This window comes from Caretta caretta, chromosome 2 (genome assembly GCF_965140235.1).
Source record: "Caretta caretta isolate rCarCar2 chromosome 2, rCarCar1.hap1, whole genome shotgun sequence".
Classification (NCBI taxonomy): Eukaryota; Metazoa; Chordata; order Testudines; family Cheloniidae; genus Caretta; species Caretta caretta.
Genome location: NC_134207.1, coordinates 227,069,999 through 227,090,808, shown reverse-complemented (window position 1 = coordinate 227,090,808; position 20,810 = coordinate 227,069,999). Strand labels below are relative to the sequence as shown.

General features: G+C 38.9%; 1 protein-coding gene across 4 annotated transcripts in view; it reads left to right on the top strand.

The window, feature by feature from the left end:
- The window catches only part of ZNF804B (zinc finger protein 804B), a 353,090-nt gene that overhangs the window by 252,301 nt on the left and 79,979 nt on the right, over nucleotides 1-20,810 (top strand). Inside the window, exon 1 of one of the 4 annotated variants that reach the window (XM_075125870.1) lies at nucleotides 13,374-13,464. The exons of the other annotated variants lie outside the window; for them this stretch is intronic. Within the exon in view, the coding sequence (XP_074981971.1) occupies nucleotides 13,405-13,464 (60 nt within the window). The 5' untranslated portion in view covers nucleotides 13,374-13,404. Of the gene's footprint in view, nucleotides 1-13,373; nucleotides 13,465-20,810 lie in introns of those variants that run through there. 4 annotated transcript variants of the gene reach the window in all.

Sequence of the window (20,810 nt, the reverse complement as noted above, 5' to 3'; positions counted from 1 at the left end):
TAAGAATAGTAGAGCTTTTATTTATTGGATGAATAATTTTTTCATTGAATACAGATGTATAGACACCAAAATAATCTTTATCAAATATGATTACTTTCCCTTGAACCATCATATAATTTTTTGAAAACTACTTCTTTGTTATTATATCTAGTTATTATATCATTATTCATTGTTATTTGTGATACCGTAAGTAGTAGCCCCTGTCACGGACCAGGATCCTAACATCCTGGATACTGTACAATCACAGAACAATACAAAAGCATAACAGTTCTAACATGTTTGTAGAAAGTGTGATTCCTAAATTCCTGTCCTAGAATGAACTGGATTTGATGTAAAATATGCAGCGGATTCTCTGAGGGAAGTATATACTCTTGTTATTCTAAAATGGTGGTGAGGAATTTGGACAGGAAATCAGCCTACGACAGACATTAACTCAAAGATGGAAGTCGGTAGGAATTGGGTTGATGGGTTTACTGAAGCTATATTTTTTATCCATTTGTATATTCAAAAAAGGCTTTTTAATATGGATTCTCTGCATAAAGACATAACAGCCATACTGAGTCAGACCAATGGTCCATCTAGCCCAGTGTCCTGTCTTCCGACTGTGGCCAGATGCTTCTGAGGGAAAGAACAGAACAGGGCAATTAGCAAGTGATGCATTCCCTGTTCCCCAGTCCCAGCTTCTGACAGTTGCATGTTTAGGGACTCCCAGAGCATTGGGTTGCATTTCTTACCATCTTGGCTAAGCCATTGATGGACCTATCCTCTATGAATGTATCTAAACCTTTTTTGAACCCAGTTATACTTTTGGTTTTCACAACATTCCCTGGCAACAAATTCCCCACATTGACCATGCGCTGTGTGAAGAAATATTCCTTTTGTTTGTTTTAAACCTCCTGTCTATTAATTTTATCAGGTGACCCTTAGTTCTTCTATTACAGGAGGGAGTAAATAACACTTGGTTATTCACTTTCTTCAGATCATTCATCATTGTATAGACCTCTATCATATCCCCCCTTAGTCGTATCTTTTCTAAGTTTTACAGTCCCAGCCTTCTTAATCTCTTTTCATATGGAAGCTGTTCCATACCCCTAATCATTTATGTTGTTCTTCTCTATAACGTTTCCAATTCTAATATATTCTTTTTGAGATGGGGGTGACCAGAACTGTATTCAGTATTCAAGGTGAGGGCATGGATTCGAGGCATACCATGGATTCATATACTGGCATTATGATATTTTCTATTTTATTATCTTTCCAATGAGTATTAACGTTCTGTTAGCTTTTTTGACTGTTGCTGTACACTGAACAGATGTTTCCAGAGAACTATCCATGATGGCGCCAAGATTTATTTCTTGAGAAGTAACAGCTAATTTAGCACCCATCATTTTGTATGTATAATTGGGTTTATGTTTTCTAATGACTTTCATCTACCATTTTGTTGCCCAGTCACCCAGTTTTGTGAGACTGCTTTGTAATGCTTCACAGTTAGCTTTGGACTTAACTCTCTTGAGTAATTTTGTACCATCTGCAAATTTTGCCACCTCACTGTACACCTCCTTTTTCAGATCATTTCTGACTATGTTGAACAGAGGTCCCTGTGCAGATCCTTGAGGGACCCTGCTATTTATTGCCTTCCATTGTGAAAACTAACTGTTTGTTCCTACCCTTTGTTTTCTACTTTTTAACCAGTTACTGATCCATCATAGGACTTTCACACTTATCCCATGACCACTTAGTTTGCTTAAGAACCTTTCGAGAGAGACCTTTTCAAAGGGTTTCTGAAAGTCTAAGTTCACTACATCAAGTGGATCACCTTTGTCCAGGTACTCCAAGATTGCTGTTAGATTGATGTGACATGATTTCCCTTTACAAAAGCCATGATAGCTCTGATAATTCTGGTCTTCATTATAGTTCCAACCAATTTGCCTGGTACTGAAGTTAGGCTTATCAGACTGTAATTGCCAGGATTGCTTCTAGAGCCTTATTAAAAAATCAGCATTACATTAGTCATGTTCCATCATCTGGTACAGAGGCTGATTTAAGCAATAGTTTACATACTACAGTTAGTAGGTCAGTTAGACCTACTAACTGTAGTTCCTTCAGAACTCTTGGGTGAATAGCATCTGATTCTGGTGATTTATTGCTGTTTAATTTATCAGTTTAGTCCAAAACCTCATCTTATTGACACCTCAATCTAAGACAGTTCCTCCGACATCTTCAACATTGTGACAAGAATATTTTGTAATTCCAACTGCTCTCTTTCGTTACAGGATTTATTGTGAGGCCACGGGCTTTGCCATCTATTTTTTCATCTTGTTTTTTGATAGGCATGTAAACCACATCATGGGCAACTGTATTGCACAGAAGGACATATAAGGCATGGGTGGGTGTGGTGTTCAAAGCTCATTAGCATACATTATTTCTTTACTTTTTCTTTTTTTAAAAAAAAAAAACCCTCCACCCTCATTCCAAGACAGTTTTGTATGTAAGGATCCCACTTCTACTCAGTTTAAGTGAATGGCTGTTTTGACTCTGACTCCTCCAGGAACAGGATCAGGGTTTGTATCTGTTTTTTCTACACTTGGATAGGTTAGCTGTCTTTGTGACTTACTATGGGCTGATGCAGCTTGGCATGGAGGTATTGATTGATTCAGTTTTCTCTTCCTCCTCCAGTTGGTACCATTTATTTTGCATTCATCGATGTTATGATACATACTCTGTATATCTATCTACACATATTTTTCTAGGCCGGGCAGGGAAGAGGCTGCAGAAAATCTAATCTAAAATCTAAATCTAAAATTCTAATGTGAAGAGGCTACAGAAAATCACGGTATCATAAGGGACCCATTATACTATCAGAGTCATATAACCACTAATATTTACCCATAACCTACAGGGAATTCAAATGGCTCAGAGAAACTCTCTCTTTAAATGTGCATTTACTCCATTGAGCTGCATCAGCACAGGGGAAATTCATCCATTTAAAAGTGTTTGCTGAAGGACCTATTCACAGAGAAAACGTTGATTGGCCGATAATAATATTAATAAATAAAGGGTAGGAAAATATGGTAGGGAGGGGAAAATATACAGTGCACAGGCAAGAGAAAAATGGGCATTGAAAAGACATTAAAGATGGGACCATGGAAAGTGTTACCAGCTTTGCCTGTTACTTTGGAGTATGCTCATTTATTAGGATTACTCTTGGGGGAGGGGGCGGGGGAGCGATTCTGTCTTCTATCAATGTACTGCTTGTGTCACTTGTGTTCTCATACGGGGCTCTAATTATCCCTGCTGCAAGTTCTCTCCCAGTGGAACTATCCTGCAGGCCCGAGGTTCTCCAGGGCTGGGTTCTTCCAGCCTCAGAATCAGATGAACACATTAACAGAGTGCATCTTAGAGGAATGGGTTAATCAGCACTCCCAAGCTGACCCCTTATATGTCCCTGGGCTCAGCAGGCTGGGCCAACAGCACCTCCAAGCTGCCACCCTCATATAGCTTGGGCACCGCACCGGAATAGAGTACACCCAAGCAGGCTGGGTCAGGCAGCACTTCCAAGCTGCCACTCTCATATGGCCCAGGTTCAGCACGTCTCTATTCCCACTTTTACGTTACAATTGTTCTGGTAGTAACCCACTTGATGAGCAAACCCCACAGGATTTTTGGTCGCTGCAGGGATCTTTTAGCTTAGATACGAGGAGCGTTGCTGCAGAGCGAATGCAGAAACCAAAAAATACCCATGCGGGGGGAGGGGGAGAGAGAGAGAGAGAGAAGCAACCAGCTTAATCATTAAAGTTATTTATTGCCAGTTAATAACCATAGGGGAGCCAAACAAACAAAACAGTTATAACATTAAATCAAACTTAAACTTGATTATAAAAGTCAGGTTTAGAAAACTATAACTGATCACACAATTCAGGGCCAGAAGGCTATACTGAGAGAGAGAGAGAGAGTTGGGTTCTCACCACTCTGTGAAGCTTGAATTGATCGGCGGTCCTAGATGGTGGTGGTAGCTGAGGGTCTAGAGTGCTGGAGACAGGCAGAGCCTCTGGCATGATCAGTCAGGAGAAGATGAAGTCCCAATGGAACTGATGCAGATTTTGGATCCAGGCATCAGAACACTTACTTGAGCATGGATAGGGGTTTTTGTAGAGAAACAACAATGGTTCAAGGGAGAACACTAGATTTGTTTATGACTAAACAAGGGAAAATACTTAAGTTGTTTTGTTCAGGCTAGACATGGGAGCTGATCATTCCTGGCTTTGGGCAGAGTTTCTTGGAGGGCACTCACAGTACAGTTAGGGAGCTTCAGTATTTTGGATACCAATAAAGGATTTATTACTAGAATTGGTCTGATAACTACTGAGCTGGGTGTGTGCAGGCGTGGGCTCATTAACTTCTGGAGCAGAGATCCCCCATCATGCAGTGCTTCCCTGCTTTTCTGGTCCCAGAGTTCCATGCAGTTCTTGCCTTGGAATCTCTGTTCTCCAGTCTCTATGCTAAGGGAGATGCCTCCTTGTCCTATCTTAGATGCAAATGGGGCTAGGGAAGTTTCCTTAATTCTGTCATCCTTATCCCAGAGGTTTAGGTGTGTCTCCCACTGCCTTTTCATTGCTTTTTGTAAGTCTTTCTTCTGATGCAGATTTGGTTCAAGCAGAGGCTGTGGGGGCAGGTCTTTCGTGAATCAGCAGTCTGGGTACTGTGCCCTGGTTCCCCAAGAACACAGAGCTGCTAGGTAACAGAAAGTTGACAAAGAACAAGAAGAGAGGAAAAAGGTAAAGGAAGAGAAAAGAAAATATGAAAGGAAGGAATAGAGAAGAACATACATAAATATGGTAAAGTAATTGTAAGCTCAAAACAGCAGGATTCATAACTTCAACCTAGACCCAGTGATGTTTGATGCCTTAGATCTCTAGATACCCTAGCAAAAACTGGGATTATCAGTTTCATTTCTAGGCTACACAAGCACTGCATGACAGGCTACAATTAAAACTGGTCAAAGACAGCAATAAAATTCAATAAATTATTCATTGAAAACTGGGAATGTTTGCTGAATAATGTTTTCAATGACGAGCAGTCAGCCAGCTCTAGCTGCAACTGATACGTAATGTTCTAGTGGCTCCCTGCCATACTGTTTCATATAATCAGTTGGTAAATGTTATACATTTTTAGTAGGAGATGAGAAAGAAATCAATACTGCTTTTATATCTGGCCCCCCAAAAGACAGGATATATGAACAAATAGGACCATAACAATTTAAAAATCATTTGGTGCAACTAAAGTGTCATCCCATTGAAACATCTTTAATTCCTATGTTGAGGCTTTTAAGGGTTTTGATGAATTTCTGTTTGAGCTACAAAGGCTTGAATGAATGTTTTGTGGAACTCAGGCTACAACTTCGCAGTGTCCCAGTACAACTAACGTGTTTGTGCAATCCATGTGCCTAATAGGGAGAAGCTCTTTAAGAGACCCACTGGGGGGAGATAGGCGTGAGTTGTGTCTGGGTCATTGTTGCTAGGCAGATTTAGCCCTTCACATCCAGAACTTTCTGGAATTGGGTGTGGTAGTTTTGGGTATGCTCCCATAGGTTCCCTGTTGCTGGGGTCAGACTCCAGGAGTGTGAGCAGCCAGGGCAGATGCTTTACAAAGGTCCATGTGCCTTGTGTGACTTGGGAGAAGCTGAGCCCAGGAGCAGAAAGCAGGCTTTTGTCCCTAACTCCGAAGCATTTTGCAGCAGGGTTTTCTTTAAATCTATACATTTGTGACTTAACTGAGTGGTTGGTTAGTCAGTTAGCTGATTGGGTAACAGTAATTGCAGCAGAGGAAGAGTCTGCGTGGATTCCAGCTGAAGATTGCTACAAGCAAGTGGAGGGAAGATGTTGTTTTAGACTCAGAAAACTGTATAGATTTGGTGATCCAAGATTCTAACTGAGACTTAGGTGAACTAAGCCTAAGCTTTTGGGAACTCTCAGTTTCTTCTCACTATGTTTCTGTGGGGACTGAACTGTTCAGATTTTAATTTGTTTTCTTTATTTATGTCTATGTATAACTGTGAAGATAATGTCTGTGGATTATAAAATGTTATGCTGAAAAATTAGATTATTTGTTTCTTCATCAGATTTTATAAAGTTATTTAATTACATTCATTTCTTTAGTTCCTTTTGGGACTTGAGTGTGGGGAGGTTGCCCCTGTGCAATCCTTGCTGAAAATCCTTAGAGACTGAACTCTGGGTCTCCAGCTACTTTTCTATGGGAATTGGAGAGGTTTTAGGCACTGGAGAAGGGCAATGAAGTGAACTCGAGCCCACCCAAAGGTTATATTAACACTCTCACCTCTCAGCATAAACGTCCCAGGTTCAAATGCAAGACTTTAGCTTGTATGCAGTGCTGCAACTGTAGTGTGGTAATAGAGATTACTTCACTTCCAGAGATTCCATTCTTAACTCAGAGCATGAAATTGACCTCCCTACTGGCCTTCTTTGATGATTGTCAAAGTTGTACGCAAACATCCCACTTGATCAAAAATAGTAGGGGCAAAATTTCAGTTTTTCAGATAGCATCTAAATGTTGTAAGTTCTCACATGGTCAATAGCATCTGCTCCCTCCTGAAGTACAGACTAATATCCAGTTTGATCTAAATGGCCAAACAGCCCAAGTTAAATATGCGACAGATGTTCTATAGTATGCTGAATCTTGGAGCATCTGACATGACCCAAGGAAAAGTCTCTGAGAAGTGTAAGGGTTTGATTTTCATAGATCTCATTTTAATTGTACTATTTATCATATTCAGAGATCTCTCCCTGCACCTGACATGCCTACACTGTATTCACCTTGAAAGTCCTAGAAACATTGAATAATCCCACTTAAATAATTCAAGGTTGACAGAACTGGACTCATAAATCCTATTATGGTACCCTTATTCATCTACAATAGCACCTTGGTCCTCAAAAAGACCCTTTGATTTCAATGACACTAGTTCAGGATTGGTTACTGTTTGGCCTGAGGAAGGGTACCAGGATTTGATCTCTGGTGATCAGTTTGCACTGTTGCCCTCCAGAGCAGGCTTTGGTATGAGAATGGTGGATTTTGTTTAAAGTATTGCTGTTTAAATGATTCTCCTCCTGATCTAAATATATATTTCTTCTCCTGATCTAAATATCTCACCAACAACAACAAAACAGCATTTGCCATTCTTTCCCATGTGTAACTCTCATGGAAATCGATGGGATTGGCGTCAAACTGAGGAGGGCAGGAAGTGGTCCAGAAGGCAACTTTCACCTCATTGCAGCCCCCAGCTGCTGTTATTCCAGGCTGTGGGCAGAAATAGTGGCTGCAAGCCCCATGTGCCATGTAATAATGCTTAGGACTTGTATATCCATGTGCACAGCTCAGTACAGTTTACAAACAAAGGAAGCAAAAATGTTCTTTTTACAGACTTGGGGTAAAATTTTGAAAAGTGCTCTCGGGATTAAGAAGCCTGTGTCCCACTGACTTACTATGGGATTTAGGCTCCTAAATGCATAAGACACTTAGGCACTTTTGAAAATGTTACCTGTGGAAACTTAAGAGCAGCGATGTTATAGTTACACAGTGAGTTGGGTTGGCCTGTAGGCTCTGCGTGTTCAGTGTGGACGATGCTCAGTGAGCCTTCTCAGGCCTTCCCCATCCCCAGTAACAGATGGCTGCAGGCGGACACAGTAAGGTACCTTTAACACCCAGCAGAAGTCAGAATTAGACTAACCAAAAGTGGAAAAGACCTAACTGGTTTGAAGGGAAGAACAAGTTTGCCAAACACAGAAACAAAGATGATTGCTAGATATGTATAAGAGGGATTCTATGTGAGTGTCTGTGTGTGTGTGCACCTGTATAAAAACGCTCTCCACCCCAACCAGCCTCCACCCCCACAATGAGGAATGGTTATTTCCAAGTTATCCACAGTCTGCCTCACCTTTTCTCTCATCATCTTACATATTTGTTAGCTTTGATTCAACTGACAGCTTATTCTTCTGCAATCAATGCAGAGGTCAGTTTGGGGACCTGTGTTATTCATAATAATGTTTATATAATTGATTTAGATGAAGGCATTGAAAGCAAATTTCCAGGTTTGCAGATAATACTAAAATTGGAGGCAGAAGAAATAATGAGGCTCAATGCAACCAGAGTGTAGGTGACAGGGCCAACTGACAGAAAATGGAATTAAATGTAGAAAAATGTGAAATAATTAGCCTGGGAGCACGGAAGCAAACTACAGAATATATGCTAAATTGAACTGTTACCCAGCATACTGATTAGGAAAATGATGTGAGGGGTATTGTGGAAAGATTATTGAAACCATTTGTACAATGCACAACACCAGTAAAGAGTGTGAACAAAGTAATGGGTTGTATTAGCAGAGGGATAGAATATAAAACAAATCAGGTGATAAACCACCTCATAAGGCACTTATTAAGACACTGCTTGGCATACTGTGGGAAGTGTTAGTAGCCGGTCCAAATGAAGGATATCTTTAAAAAAACAAGCAACATTAATCCCTATCCCCCCCCCGCCAAAAAATCCGAAACTAACCCCCCCAACACACTCATCAAAACAGAACACTCCACTGCACATGTTTCTCTGTTCTGGAGAGATGATGAGAAACAATGTAGGACCGATGTGGAGTCACATGCACTGTAGGACAGAAGTCCCAATCCTAAAAATGAGCCACAATGAGGCATAGTCAATTGGACTATTCATGGTGGTATTTTCAGAACTGAGCCCTAAGTTCCAAAGTAGGTAAAGATCATATTATAGAAAGGGAAAACAGAGGGAAAACTTCTCTGAGGTCACCCAGCAAGAGAGTAGCAGACTCATGAACATGACTCGGGTCTCTTGAGTCCCAGTTAAGAGTTCTAGGCAAATGCTACACTCTTAACCATGCTGTATACTATGATCTAAAGTGCTGAAGAGTTGACATTCACTGCTGCATTAGAGGCAGAATTAAGGTGTCTAATCAGAGAAATAAATGTGAGGAAGGGGAAATTCTTAATTTTCAGCACTTGTAAGTCTTAAGATATTGGGTGTTAGGGTCATGACATTATATAGGAAACAGAGCACAGAAAAGATATTTTAGATAAACTTTTGGAGGTCAGTGATAAGAGATTTTACCTCCATTTCTGTGTAGGATAGTGAGCGTAGTTGGCTTTACACAAACATGAAAAATAGGACCAATCACATTTTAAAAAAAATGTTTAAAACCAATACCAAAATAGCCCTATTGTGAAATAGACAGAATATTTGACAGTGTTTTATGTAGTGTTGCCATTCCAGTCTCAGGTCAACAGTACCCCATTACAGGATGTATTTCTTTAAATGAAAAGTCATTACAAATAAGAACACTGAGAGCAACTCCAGAGAAAAGTTCTGTGTTTGGTTTCCTTTTGTTATTACATCTAGAATAAATGGAATCAGTAAAAAGTTTCTTGTCCTCTCACAATCACTGCCATCTGCATTCATGATAACAGAGTACATTGTCTTCCTTCAATAGCAGTGCTCTGCAGTCAATATACTGCTTTTCAGTACAGTATATACCCCGTCATACAAATGTAATCAGGTTAGTTTTTAAGGTAGATGCATCTGAGGTGAATTTTGCATTTTCATTAAATGCATACTGCTCTCTTACATTCTTCTGTTTGCAAGCAAATGTTTAAAACCAATATTCTGCTACAATAACTTCTGCTCAGCTTTTCAAATAATTTAAATGAAAGAGCAGAATTTAAATTCCCAGACAAAACCTAAGTTTAGAGGGAGTTAAGATTGAAATACATGTCAGTAATCTACAGCAAAAACATTACAGTGGTGTTGTAATTATTTAAAAAAGCAAAGCATTATGTAACCAGGAAATCTGTAGTTAAGGTTAAGTTTCAAAGAAATCAAAACCAGTTAAGGTATGGAAATACACACCTAAGGCAACCTTAATTCTGCCCTGTAGAAATACCCTGAAATAACCATACAATTATAATTAATACATACGAGTGCTTGGGAAGCCTGATTAAACTGATTTTTAAGGCCACATTCGATTAGGTCATATTTTCTTTTCTGGCTGGAGTCATGGAGCTGCTCAAGGATCACTGACTGCCCTAGAAAAGGTTATGTGATTGAATATTTTAAACATTGCATGGTACTGGGCACAGTACTGTACATATTATACAAGCCATATGGAAGAGTAATTCTCATGCAATCTGTGTCTTTGCTTTATGATTTTTAGAAAATGTGTAGCATCTGCTAGATCTATGTACTATATAGCATAAATGAACTGGCAAAACCTAGGTAAGATGAGTTCTTTCCGAATTTTGTTATATTATTGTACCCTTCTTTTACATTTTTAGATCCTGATTACCATCAAGCAGCCTCCAGTTATCCACCCACAACACTGGACTGCACACACCTTGCAACGCAAACGCTTGATGTACTTTCACATGCAGATGCTGGTTTTTGATTAAAGAAATTGTATCATCCATGTATGCAAATGCTGGAGTCTATCACCTGTGAGCACAGATGTTCATGCACCAAAAGTGCAGGCGCAGATCTGCACATGCACTAAGTTGCACAGACGCAGGCTGAAGCTGAGTTAAGGAACCTTTGAAAAATCAGGCCTTGACTCTAAGCTGCATACAATAGGCCAAATGCATTGGTGACACCTTCAAGCCAATAGGATTTGTGTCCATTTTACAAAAGGACTGAACTGGGTGCTCATAGTATTAGAGATGGAATTCTTTATTTTGTACCTGTTACTACAAATCCTCTTTGGCATATAAATGTGATACATTTTTCCACATCTATCGATTGTCAGATATTTTCTGAGGAACATATACCTACTCTATTGTGTTCAGATACTTATACCATGCTCATCTTCATAGTCATCTTTTTTAATAAATCTGTTTATGCCTCTGCTTAATTTGACTCAGCATTTGGCTGAATGTGACCCAGTATATTTCTGATATTGTTATGTTTATTTGTTAATGAAAATATGGTACAGAATGACATATAGTAATATTGTTTGAAAGTAACATGCCTATAAAACTAAGCATGGTTGAGAACAATTTGTATTAGTCTTTACTAAAACAACAGATAATATACCCAAAAAGGATAAATTCATCTCTTTTGACCTCAATGGAGTCACATTAATGATATATTTGGCCCCTGATGCCTACCAAGAATGTCTCTGACATACAACCTCAATTATTAGGAAAGTCTATTTATTTTGACTACCAAGTAGTTTAAAAGGATCGTTCCTAACTGTTTAAATAGAAATGTTGGGCACTGCTGAGCCATTCCCTTCTCAGGAAATAGTGCTCCTTTGCAGTTTCCTCCTGCTACCGGCCTGGTTCGAAATATCCAGTTCCAGAGTCTTTGGTATGTATTTTAAACAACAGCTTTTATTATAGAAATGAAATCATTAACACTGAATCTCTGTTGGTCAGGCAGAGTCACAGTGGAGCAACCCAGCAAACAGATAAGCCCAAAGAGCTTGTAACAATATACAGTATATATATTAACAAAGTAACCAATCAATACAGACCGAACTGTTGTTGAGTAACAAAGTAACTAATCAAGAGCTGTTGTTAGACAGACAGCTACTTTGAATAATAATCATAAGCAAGCTTCGGAGGCTTTCTTAGCTCTGGCCAGGGGTCCCCTTTTCACATGTGCAGACCCACAAAGGTCACACAATGGACACCTTGATTGACAGCCCTAGGCTGAACTTACTGTGCCGGTCATTAGCTGGTAGCATGACCTACAATAAAGACCTCAGTTTCTTTCACGTCAGTTTTTCTTTGAAGATTGTCATATGTGTTTAAATAATATATTATTAAGTATATATAAAAAGCTCAGATAATAATTAAATCAATGTAATAAATCTGCTTAATACCACAGCTGTGTTAGCTAACAAGACAAAGCCACCCATGCCCTGAGGTAGCAATGAGGCACGTCCTATGAGTCTATCATTTTTAAATTAAGAATACATAATGTAAAAGGGAGAGATTTTAGACCCAAGCAGTAAATAGTGGCATTACTAGGAGGAGTGTTTGTCACTTTTTCTAATTTTTAGAAAATATCATGCTTGTGAAAGCTGCTAAACTGATCATCTGAAAATGAAATCTCTACTGACAGAATGGCATTGTACAGGTAGTGGCAATAGAAACTTTCTTATTCCTCCCTGTTAATGTGCTTTTACTCCAGTCTGGAGTGACCCTTCTAAGGGTGCGAATGAGCAGTCCCTTCTCATAAGCACATTGAGTTGTTAGCATGTTGAGCTAGGGTCCAACTGTGATCAGATTTTTTGCTTTTCAAAAACCAAATGGAATTACATTTTTTGAGTTGAATCAAATTGAATAGAACATTTAGCTTTGTGTAATTTTAAAATTTGCCTGCAAAAAATTCAAAAACTTTTCATTTGAAATGTCTAGTTTGACCCACATTTCACCCTCAGATTTTTGGCCATCATACACAAATTCCCCTAAAATGCGGTAATAACTGTGTACTAAATTGCAAACACATATGATACATTTCATTTCTAAATCGTCTTTGGTTGTTTAATCTGCAATCTGTCCACTATGCCATCTTTGCAGAGACCACTAACAGCATTTCAAACCTCTGAGCAATTTCAAACACATCTTTTTTTTTTAATAATGAAAAAGCAAAAAGTAGCAATGAACTGTTTCCTCTTTTCCCATCATTTACATAATCTCTCTGTAGCTGTGCATATGAATAGGTATTTAAAATCTTGTACAGAATGTATAGACACAATCTATAGACTTTTAAAATTGTACCTTTATTGACTGCAGTAGTACTACATAATTGGATACTAGCTATTATTAATAGTTTGGTTTCTGTGACCCACAATACTAAGTAATAAATACAATCCTTGCAGAGTATAGATGCTTGTACATTTATCAATTCTAGTAGCATCATCAGCTAAGATTCCACCATTCGGGAGAACTGTGGTAGCTTAGTGGCTGAATAGACTGTTTTGATGTATATTTCAATAGCTACTCCCACAGTTCTCAGGGATAGAATTTTTTCCTCTTTTGATGTGTGCTGTATCTTGTAGGATTATTTGTTACAGTACTTTGCAATTCCAGTTACAAGGTTTATGTTGGACTCACCCAAAAGTTAGATGGGAAAAATCAAACCAAAAACCAAACCAACCAACTCCTCTCCCCTCCCCACAAAAACCCAACAACCTTACACAATCACAATGTGCCTTAAACCATTGCTTTAATGGTCTACAAAAGTGGTCATCAGGTAAGGTTATGCCTTGTACATTAACAATACAATCCATTTCATTGTCATACAGGTAATACCAGATGAGCCTTTTCACATCAACTCAGAGCAGAATGCTCTTGATTTAAGCTACAGAACACCATGTACAGGAATGAGAGTGCAGGCATCCAGAGTAATTCAGCACTGTTGCTAATATACAATGTAAGTAATATTCCTCTCTGATATTAAACAAGAGGATTAATGAACATACCCCAAATGGTCACAGTGCTAGTGAGAAACACAGCAAGAGGCATTTTTAAAGAGACTGTAGTCTCTTTTATTACTACCTTATGCTATGCTCTTGTATAGTATTTTGACTTTTTATGCTTTATGCAGAGCACAAACCTACAATTACAATGCAGTATGAGCTCTTGCAAACTACAATGAAATGACTTCGTAAATTTGTACATCCTCTGTGCAAACAAAGAGATGTAATTCATTAGAATGGACACCAAGATGCAATCTTGGTCTATCCTGATATACAGTAGCAAGCAATATTTGTGGCTCCTTCTCTGTTACAGGAAGGATTTCAATGCACAAACTTGATAATGCAATTTCCTTTTTTATGAGTACTCCATCTTCATTTATAGAACACTTATTTATCTTTATTCCATTTCTTTAGTTAACAAGCTTTCCAATACTGTAAGGCTGGCAGTGGAACAGTTCATAAATTTTATTATTTCCTTAAGGAATTATTCACATTACAATAGTCATAATTATCTGCAGAATGTACATATTGGAGGCCACATTTTCAGCCAACTTCAACAATAGGTTTTAAGGTCCACAGACCTTTTTATCATTTGGAAATAGCCATCTGCATAGGTAGCTGATGACTAGACACCATGATGATGGACACATTATAAATGAAGATTAAAAACTCTTGTAAGTTTTGAGACTGCAGATGAGACGGAGGGTTTAACTGTCTTCCGCCCACCCCAGCATGATATAGGAGTCAGGTGTGAAGCACTTTGAGAACTAAAAAGTATCTTGAAAAACTCTCTAATCATGCCTTCCTAACAATTTTTTTATATATATATATACTGCTCACAGGGACCAGATTTAGCTTTAAAACCACATTCAACTTTTTGGGAAAGTTTTCAAGCATGTTAAATCCCTGCTCTCATGAATTTAAGATACAGAGGTCTTTGATCTGTTGTGGGGGCCAAATTTTCAAAAGCTTCTCAACTTAATCTTGACATTTGAACCTGTAGTTTTAACCACGCCTGTGGCACAACTAGGTGTTTGCACAAACACATGTTTTGAGATGCTAAATTAGGTTGAATTTATAATAAAATCCACACAGGCAGAACCCTGTGCCCATGCAGAGCTCTTTGGAAGCCCTCAACGTTCACGATTTAGCCCTATAATTCCAACAAATTATATACGTTCCTGATCAGCAACAGTTTTCTAATGGCCCACTCTTCCTTGAAACAAAACTCCTGTAAACTTTCCTACCTGTCTCTTCATCTGTGTTTGTGCACTGCCAACTGCAACAGAGCCCAGATCTTGACTGGACTCCTCAGGTGCTGCTGGAATGTGAATGGTTAATTAACTAAAACTATAATAATTAATAGAAGTTTTGAGTACATAGGAAGGCAGGCTAGGTATCCAAATTACAATTGATCTAATTATCAATCCGGCTGCTGGAAACAATGACACAATGATAACCCTAATCATTGCTATTCCTTTGGCAAAATAGCTTGTGATTTTTCATTATCCCTGCTCTAGTTTGGAAACAGACCTCAAAATGCCCACTTTTATGATGCTAACAATTTTTCATATGACAGCCTCCTGCAGTACGAGTAAAGGGAATGTGATGTTGTAAAAACTGGCCCCGCAGATTGTCAAAAATATTTTATTTACTATTTGACTTGCTCTTCAATGTGTCATTTGCTACTTACAATCAAAAGGTTTTCTCAGCTAATTTGATTTGACAGTTGCATACAGTACAGCATATATAAGGTAGCAGAAACTTATAGAGATGTTGCCATTTTAATGAAAACTTTTAATGAGAGGTTTTAAAATGTTAACACAATAATGACAAATGTGATGTAAAACACTATTAAAACAACAACAGATATATACACAAACAGATTATTGTAACAACAGTAAACTGTAAGTGGTGAGAAAATAAGCTACAAATATAATTCTAAGAAAAAACTAAACTGAAACATTTTTCCCATTGAGGAGTTATGATTCCTAGGGAGGCAATATCTCCAACGTAATACCAATAATAAAATATTAACTAAAAATGTTTTACTTGTCCCTTTCTTGAATGTATCCCCAGATTTTCTTCCAAACACCAGTGAAGGTGAGCTGTGTTATGCTCATGGCACACAAAGAAAAGTTAGCTAAAAACATAAATACTCTTGCTGGAAGGTTGAAATGTAACACCACTTTATTTCTTAGAATTCAGAACAATAACCCCAAAACAGAGAGAGATAAAGCAAGCTGCTCCCTAGAACACCACACATTACTAAAGACTGGCTGGCTGCAGACTGACTGCTGCTGGACCCAGATCACATTTCCTTACCGAGTTCACAAGCAGACGAGAAGAAAACTCTTGAAATTTAAGTGACAGGTTATAGTTTTAGCACTGTTTTCACTACATCACAAGCTGCTACTGAATTGTTGTAAGAACTTCTAATAGGTTTCAGATTAAATAATTATCTTGCTAGTTAAATTCTTTATTGCTAAAATATTGGAGGCAACATTTTCAGCCAACCTCAACAACAGTTTCATATGTTTGCATAGGCTCGTTTGTGGGTGTGGAAATAGCCATCTGCATAGACAATGGGGGACTAGACACCATGACAGAACAAGGAGTAATGGTCTCAAGATGCAGTGGGGGAGTAGGTTGGATATTAGGAAAAACTTTTTCACTAGGAGAGTGGTGAAGCACTGGAATGGGTTACCTAGGGAAGTGGTGGAATCTCCTTCCTTAGAGGTTTTTAAGGTCAGGCTTGACAAAGCCCTGGCTGGGATGATTTAGTTGGGGACTGGTCCTGCTTTGAGCAGAGTGTTGGACTAGATGACCTCCTGAGGTCCCTTCCAACCCTGAGATTCTATGATTCTATGATGGCAGGCACATTATAAATGAAGTTAAATTTATAACTCGGAAATTTAGAGTCTGCAGATGAGATGGAGGTATTAACAGTATTCCACCCACCCAACCTGGTATGGGAGGTCAGATGGTTATAAGAAACAAAAAGTAACCTAGCAATCTATCTTATCATGGCTTTCTAACATGCAAATTTCTCCAGTGAGATTGACTGTATACTTGACGTATAATTGTAGGCCAATATTATTTATTTGTGTTCCCTTTACCATTTCACCAAGGCACCAGCACTCGTAGTGAATTCCCAAAATAATACATCATCCTTTCATCTGAGTTATTTGAGAACAAATTAACATAGAGATAAGTGAAATTCTCTGACCCATTGCGGTGCATTCCCTGATCTCTTACCCATCACGCCAAAACCGTAAGAATCAGAATGTTGCTTATTCCTTCCTTAGCTCTATACTGTGCTAGCCCTGCTATGAAGTCATTATACCAGAATAAACAGCAGGCCCTGGATCCGTCTCCAAATAATGAGATCATTTATTGACTTACCAAATGGTGTTTAAACTCATTATCCCCTAAGAAAGAAACACTAAATTACCATCCCTTAGGAGTATTTTTGCATTTATGACAGCTAACATTCATAAACATCTTGATCTGGCCAGAAATGTTGATATGTTTTCTTATTTAACCATACCCAAAAGATTTGTAGCTATCGGGGAAAAGTACAAATTTTTCATTTAGGAATTAGACAGAAGATGATATAATCCCTCACTGTGGAACAAAATAAAGTACATGTTAGACTTTAGATCTGGTTGCAAAAGTATTAGAATATGACAGTTTATTGAACTCTGGGGATAAGACACAATTAAAAACACCTCCAAGGTTTAAAAAAATAACTAAGAAAGTAGGATGGATAACGGGCTCTAAATCCCTGCCTCCTGGTCATGGGATGGTAAACAACAAACGATCCTCACAATAAAACATTTAGGGATAAATATTGAAATGCTGACACATTGCTTGTATTTTCACATGGCCTTGCATAGGCCACCCCTCCCCCAGAGCAAATGGTGAAATACTGAAGGACTGATCAAAGTTCACTGTAAAGCAAGGCTAACTCCAAACTCAATTTTCATCATCTAGTTTTAGATATACAATAGTGGCTAACCTTGTCTGCCTTGCACTGAACAAGGGCCTTGAGTCAGGAAAGTACTTGATCATGAGCTGAAGTCCATCCCTCCTCAGAACATCAGGCCAGCACATACATACATACTTCACTTTCAGCCTGTGCTTATGTCCTGTTGACTTTAGTGGGACCATGATTTCAACCAAGGGGGACTGTGAGACAGCTGTTCCAGGACCTTCTTTCTATTGAGCAGAATTACAGGAAATACTTTGGCCCTGTTGACCCCCAAAAATCTAAGTTGCACATCATAATGATTTCTTCTCTTTCAAGTAGCAAAAAGTAAACTTAAATATCTTTTTCTAATGTGTTAACAGGCAACAGCAACTGATTTAAATTAAAAAAAAATCCTGATTAGCAAGATCAGCAGACACAGTACTCAGAAACTCCATTTTGCAGGAATAGTTATAAAAGTGAAAGATCATTGGCTGGGTCTTCTTCACTATGTTAATTAAAGTACAAGTGCTCATACATTAAATCCATTTCCATGCAAACTTAAAAGCTGCTTCTGGCTTCAGTTTCTTCAGGAAACCAGACAGTTCTTCTAACGACCTTGGCTTTGAAGGCGCCACTTGCTCTGTCACTGCTAGATGGTGTGCCATTTAATCAGTTATATCCTCAAGACCATTCTGCAGCACCACTGACACAAATAATTGAATGCTGTTAGATAAGGGGACCTGAAGCGTTAAAATTGTGGGCCGAATTTTCAAAATATGGCCTTTATGCGTGCTTGTGCAACGTTATTTATGAAAGTATACGTACACACATAAGGACAGTGAGTTGGGGATTCTAGCAAAAATGTGGCCTGTAATAGATAGCACTGATCTTGAAGGAAGGCACATGGTCTCATCTGTTTGCATAAAGTTCTGTATTAACAGCACTGTGTAAAATACATAATACTGAGTGTTACATAAGTAGTTACTTGCTTCATTATCAAAGAACTCAGTACACCTGAGAGCCTCTTTCTTCTCAGTCACATTATACACAAAGGTGCTTATCCAAGTCTGGTTTTTCCTTGCTGTCTGTGGGTTTTGTATTCCTCAGGAATATGTCCAGCAAAGGGAACGGCCAAAGATACGCAGATTCTACATTTATTTATTTATTGTAGAGTGGAGTAAAAATTGGGTTGTGTGTTCATAATGCTTATTAACTTTTAAAACAGTCACCAAAAGACCATGTTAACTGATAAATGAATCAGACAATGGCTCAAACAGCAATGTCCACTGTGTAGGTCACCACCATCTTAATCTACCTGCTTCCCCACTGTGCTTTTTTGTAACCATCCTGTATGCAGCCGAACAAAATGAATGATGACATGCGATTTAATTAAAACTGCCTGATTAATAAAAATGAAATGCCACGTTCTTTAAGGCTAATGCATGACTTGTCTTTCACTGGCATTATCTACAGTGGCCCAAATAGTGAAAGTGTTGGGATTTGTTTGAGCTAATATTTAGCCTTACTTTAAACTGAAAAGCAAATCAAATTAACACTGGGCAGTGGAGGATGACAGTGTAAGGTCCTTCAACCCCTGCACAACTGATTAAAACCTACGTGGATCTTTGATCTGGTATGGATCTGATTCCTGGCACACTCATCTCTGAGCTTGTGGGCCAGAGAGGGACTAAGATCTTGGTGCCATCCTTCTACTCTCTGGCAAGAATTGCTGTGTAGGCATTAGGTAGGAGTAAGCGGCACCCTCTCAAGACCTGAAGTAATTTAATTCCCCCAGTCCAAGAGGGCAGCAAGGGTGGATTGTGCCTCATAGGAGTGGCAATTGTTAATCATAATGGGCTAAACTGTGCCTTTAGATGTGATCCTGAGTATTCTAGCCATTATGATTAGCAATTATCATTCAATACAATTTAATGATCACCTTTTAACATTGGATTGTGAGGAAATGGAACTGAGCAATAGCTCAAATGCTCTATTCCGGTTTGGATAAAATGGCTACATTTCATGTGGGGGCAAATCCAGACAGTTCTGAGGCCACAGAGGGACACTTGGCAGTGGACGTAGAGCAGTTCCACCACCCAACTGTGTTCTGAGGAGCCATGCAAAAGGTTCACTCCCCTTCCCCTACGCAGCGTGCCGCGGATCAGCTCTCTGCGCAACGATGTTTGGCCCATCTGTGCCATCAGTGGGCTATGCAGTTAGAAGATTCACTGCTATGTGGATTCTCTCAGGAGTGCGGGGAGAGGAAGAGGGAACCTGCGTAATGGCCTGTAAAGGCTGTTGATGATTAAAAGTTTACAGATTCTTTTGCCATTTGTTCAAAGATCTGGTGTTCAAATTTCCAAACATAAGTGAAGTGCTGCTCTGAACTATCTATCATAACTTTCTACTATCACTAGCGCTGCAATATCAGGTGCTTCATCCTAACCCTGTATGTCATGCGCCTTTTTCCTGACTGAGGAGCTTTCTTTCACATGGTATTTGACTATTGCCATGGAGATGCCATATCTTGTATATGCACTTCATACAATGCTGTTTGTTATTCACTGCTAAATATTTTTAAAGTAACAGGGATTTCCAGCATGCCTTTTGGCAACACAGGTGTGTCCATAAAAGGGATGGGCCTGAACCAACACTGAAGATTTAGACGCCTCTGAATTGTGGAGAATTTCATATCCAGTTCCAAACTTCATGCCTACTACTTACTTCTCCAATAGGTGAAGCCAACAGCTCCCAAATTCTGGATCATAACAACCCTGGAATTCTGGTACTGTTGAGAAGTGAGTTTGGATGCAGATCAGAATTTTGTGCAGTAGTTCATATCTGACTAACTAATCAACTATGGAAAGACTTTTCAGCAACCACTATAGAGGGATTGTAATCATTATCTACAGTTTAAAAATACACAGAGTAGTATATAAGACCAACCTTTAAAATCTACTACTTAAAGGAACTGAAGGGGGGGGGGGGTTAGACTGTAGTTCTCAGACATTTGCATAATATTTCGTAGATAAAGTGTTCCTTTGTAAGGCATCAGGTGGAATGATGTCAGCCATGTTACAATATATTCCATCTCACTGATGGAATGAAACATGAGGTAAAATCCTGGCCCCCTGAACTCAATGGCAAAACTCCCATTGACTTCAATAGAAGCAGAATTTCACCCATGATGCATCACATTATAACACAACATCTGGGCAAATGTAAAGAAATGGCACAAGAAAAAACACTGTACCAAATTCTGTGCTGCTCCCCAGATGTGCATAGCAACAGGTGGATGTGGTGTAGTCTTGCAGGCGACTGGGCTGT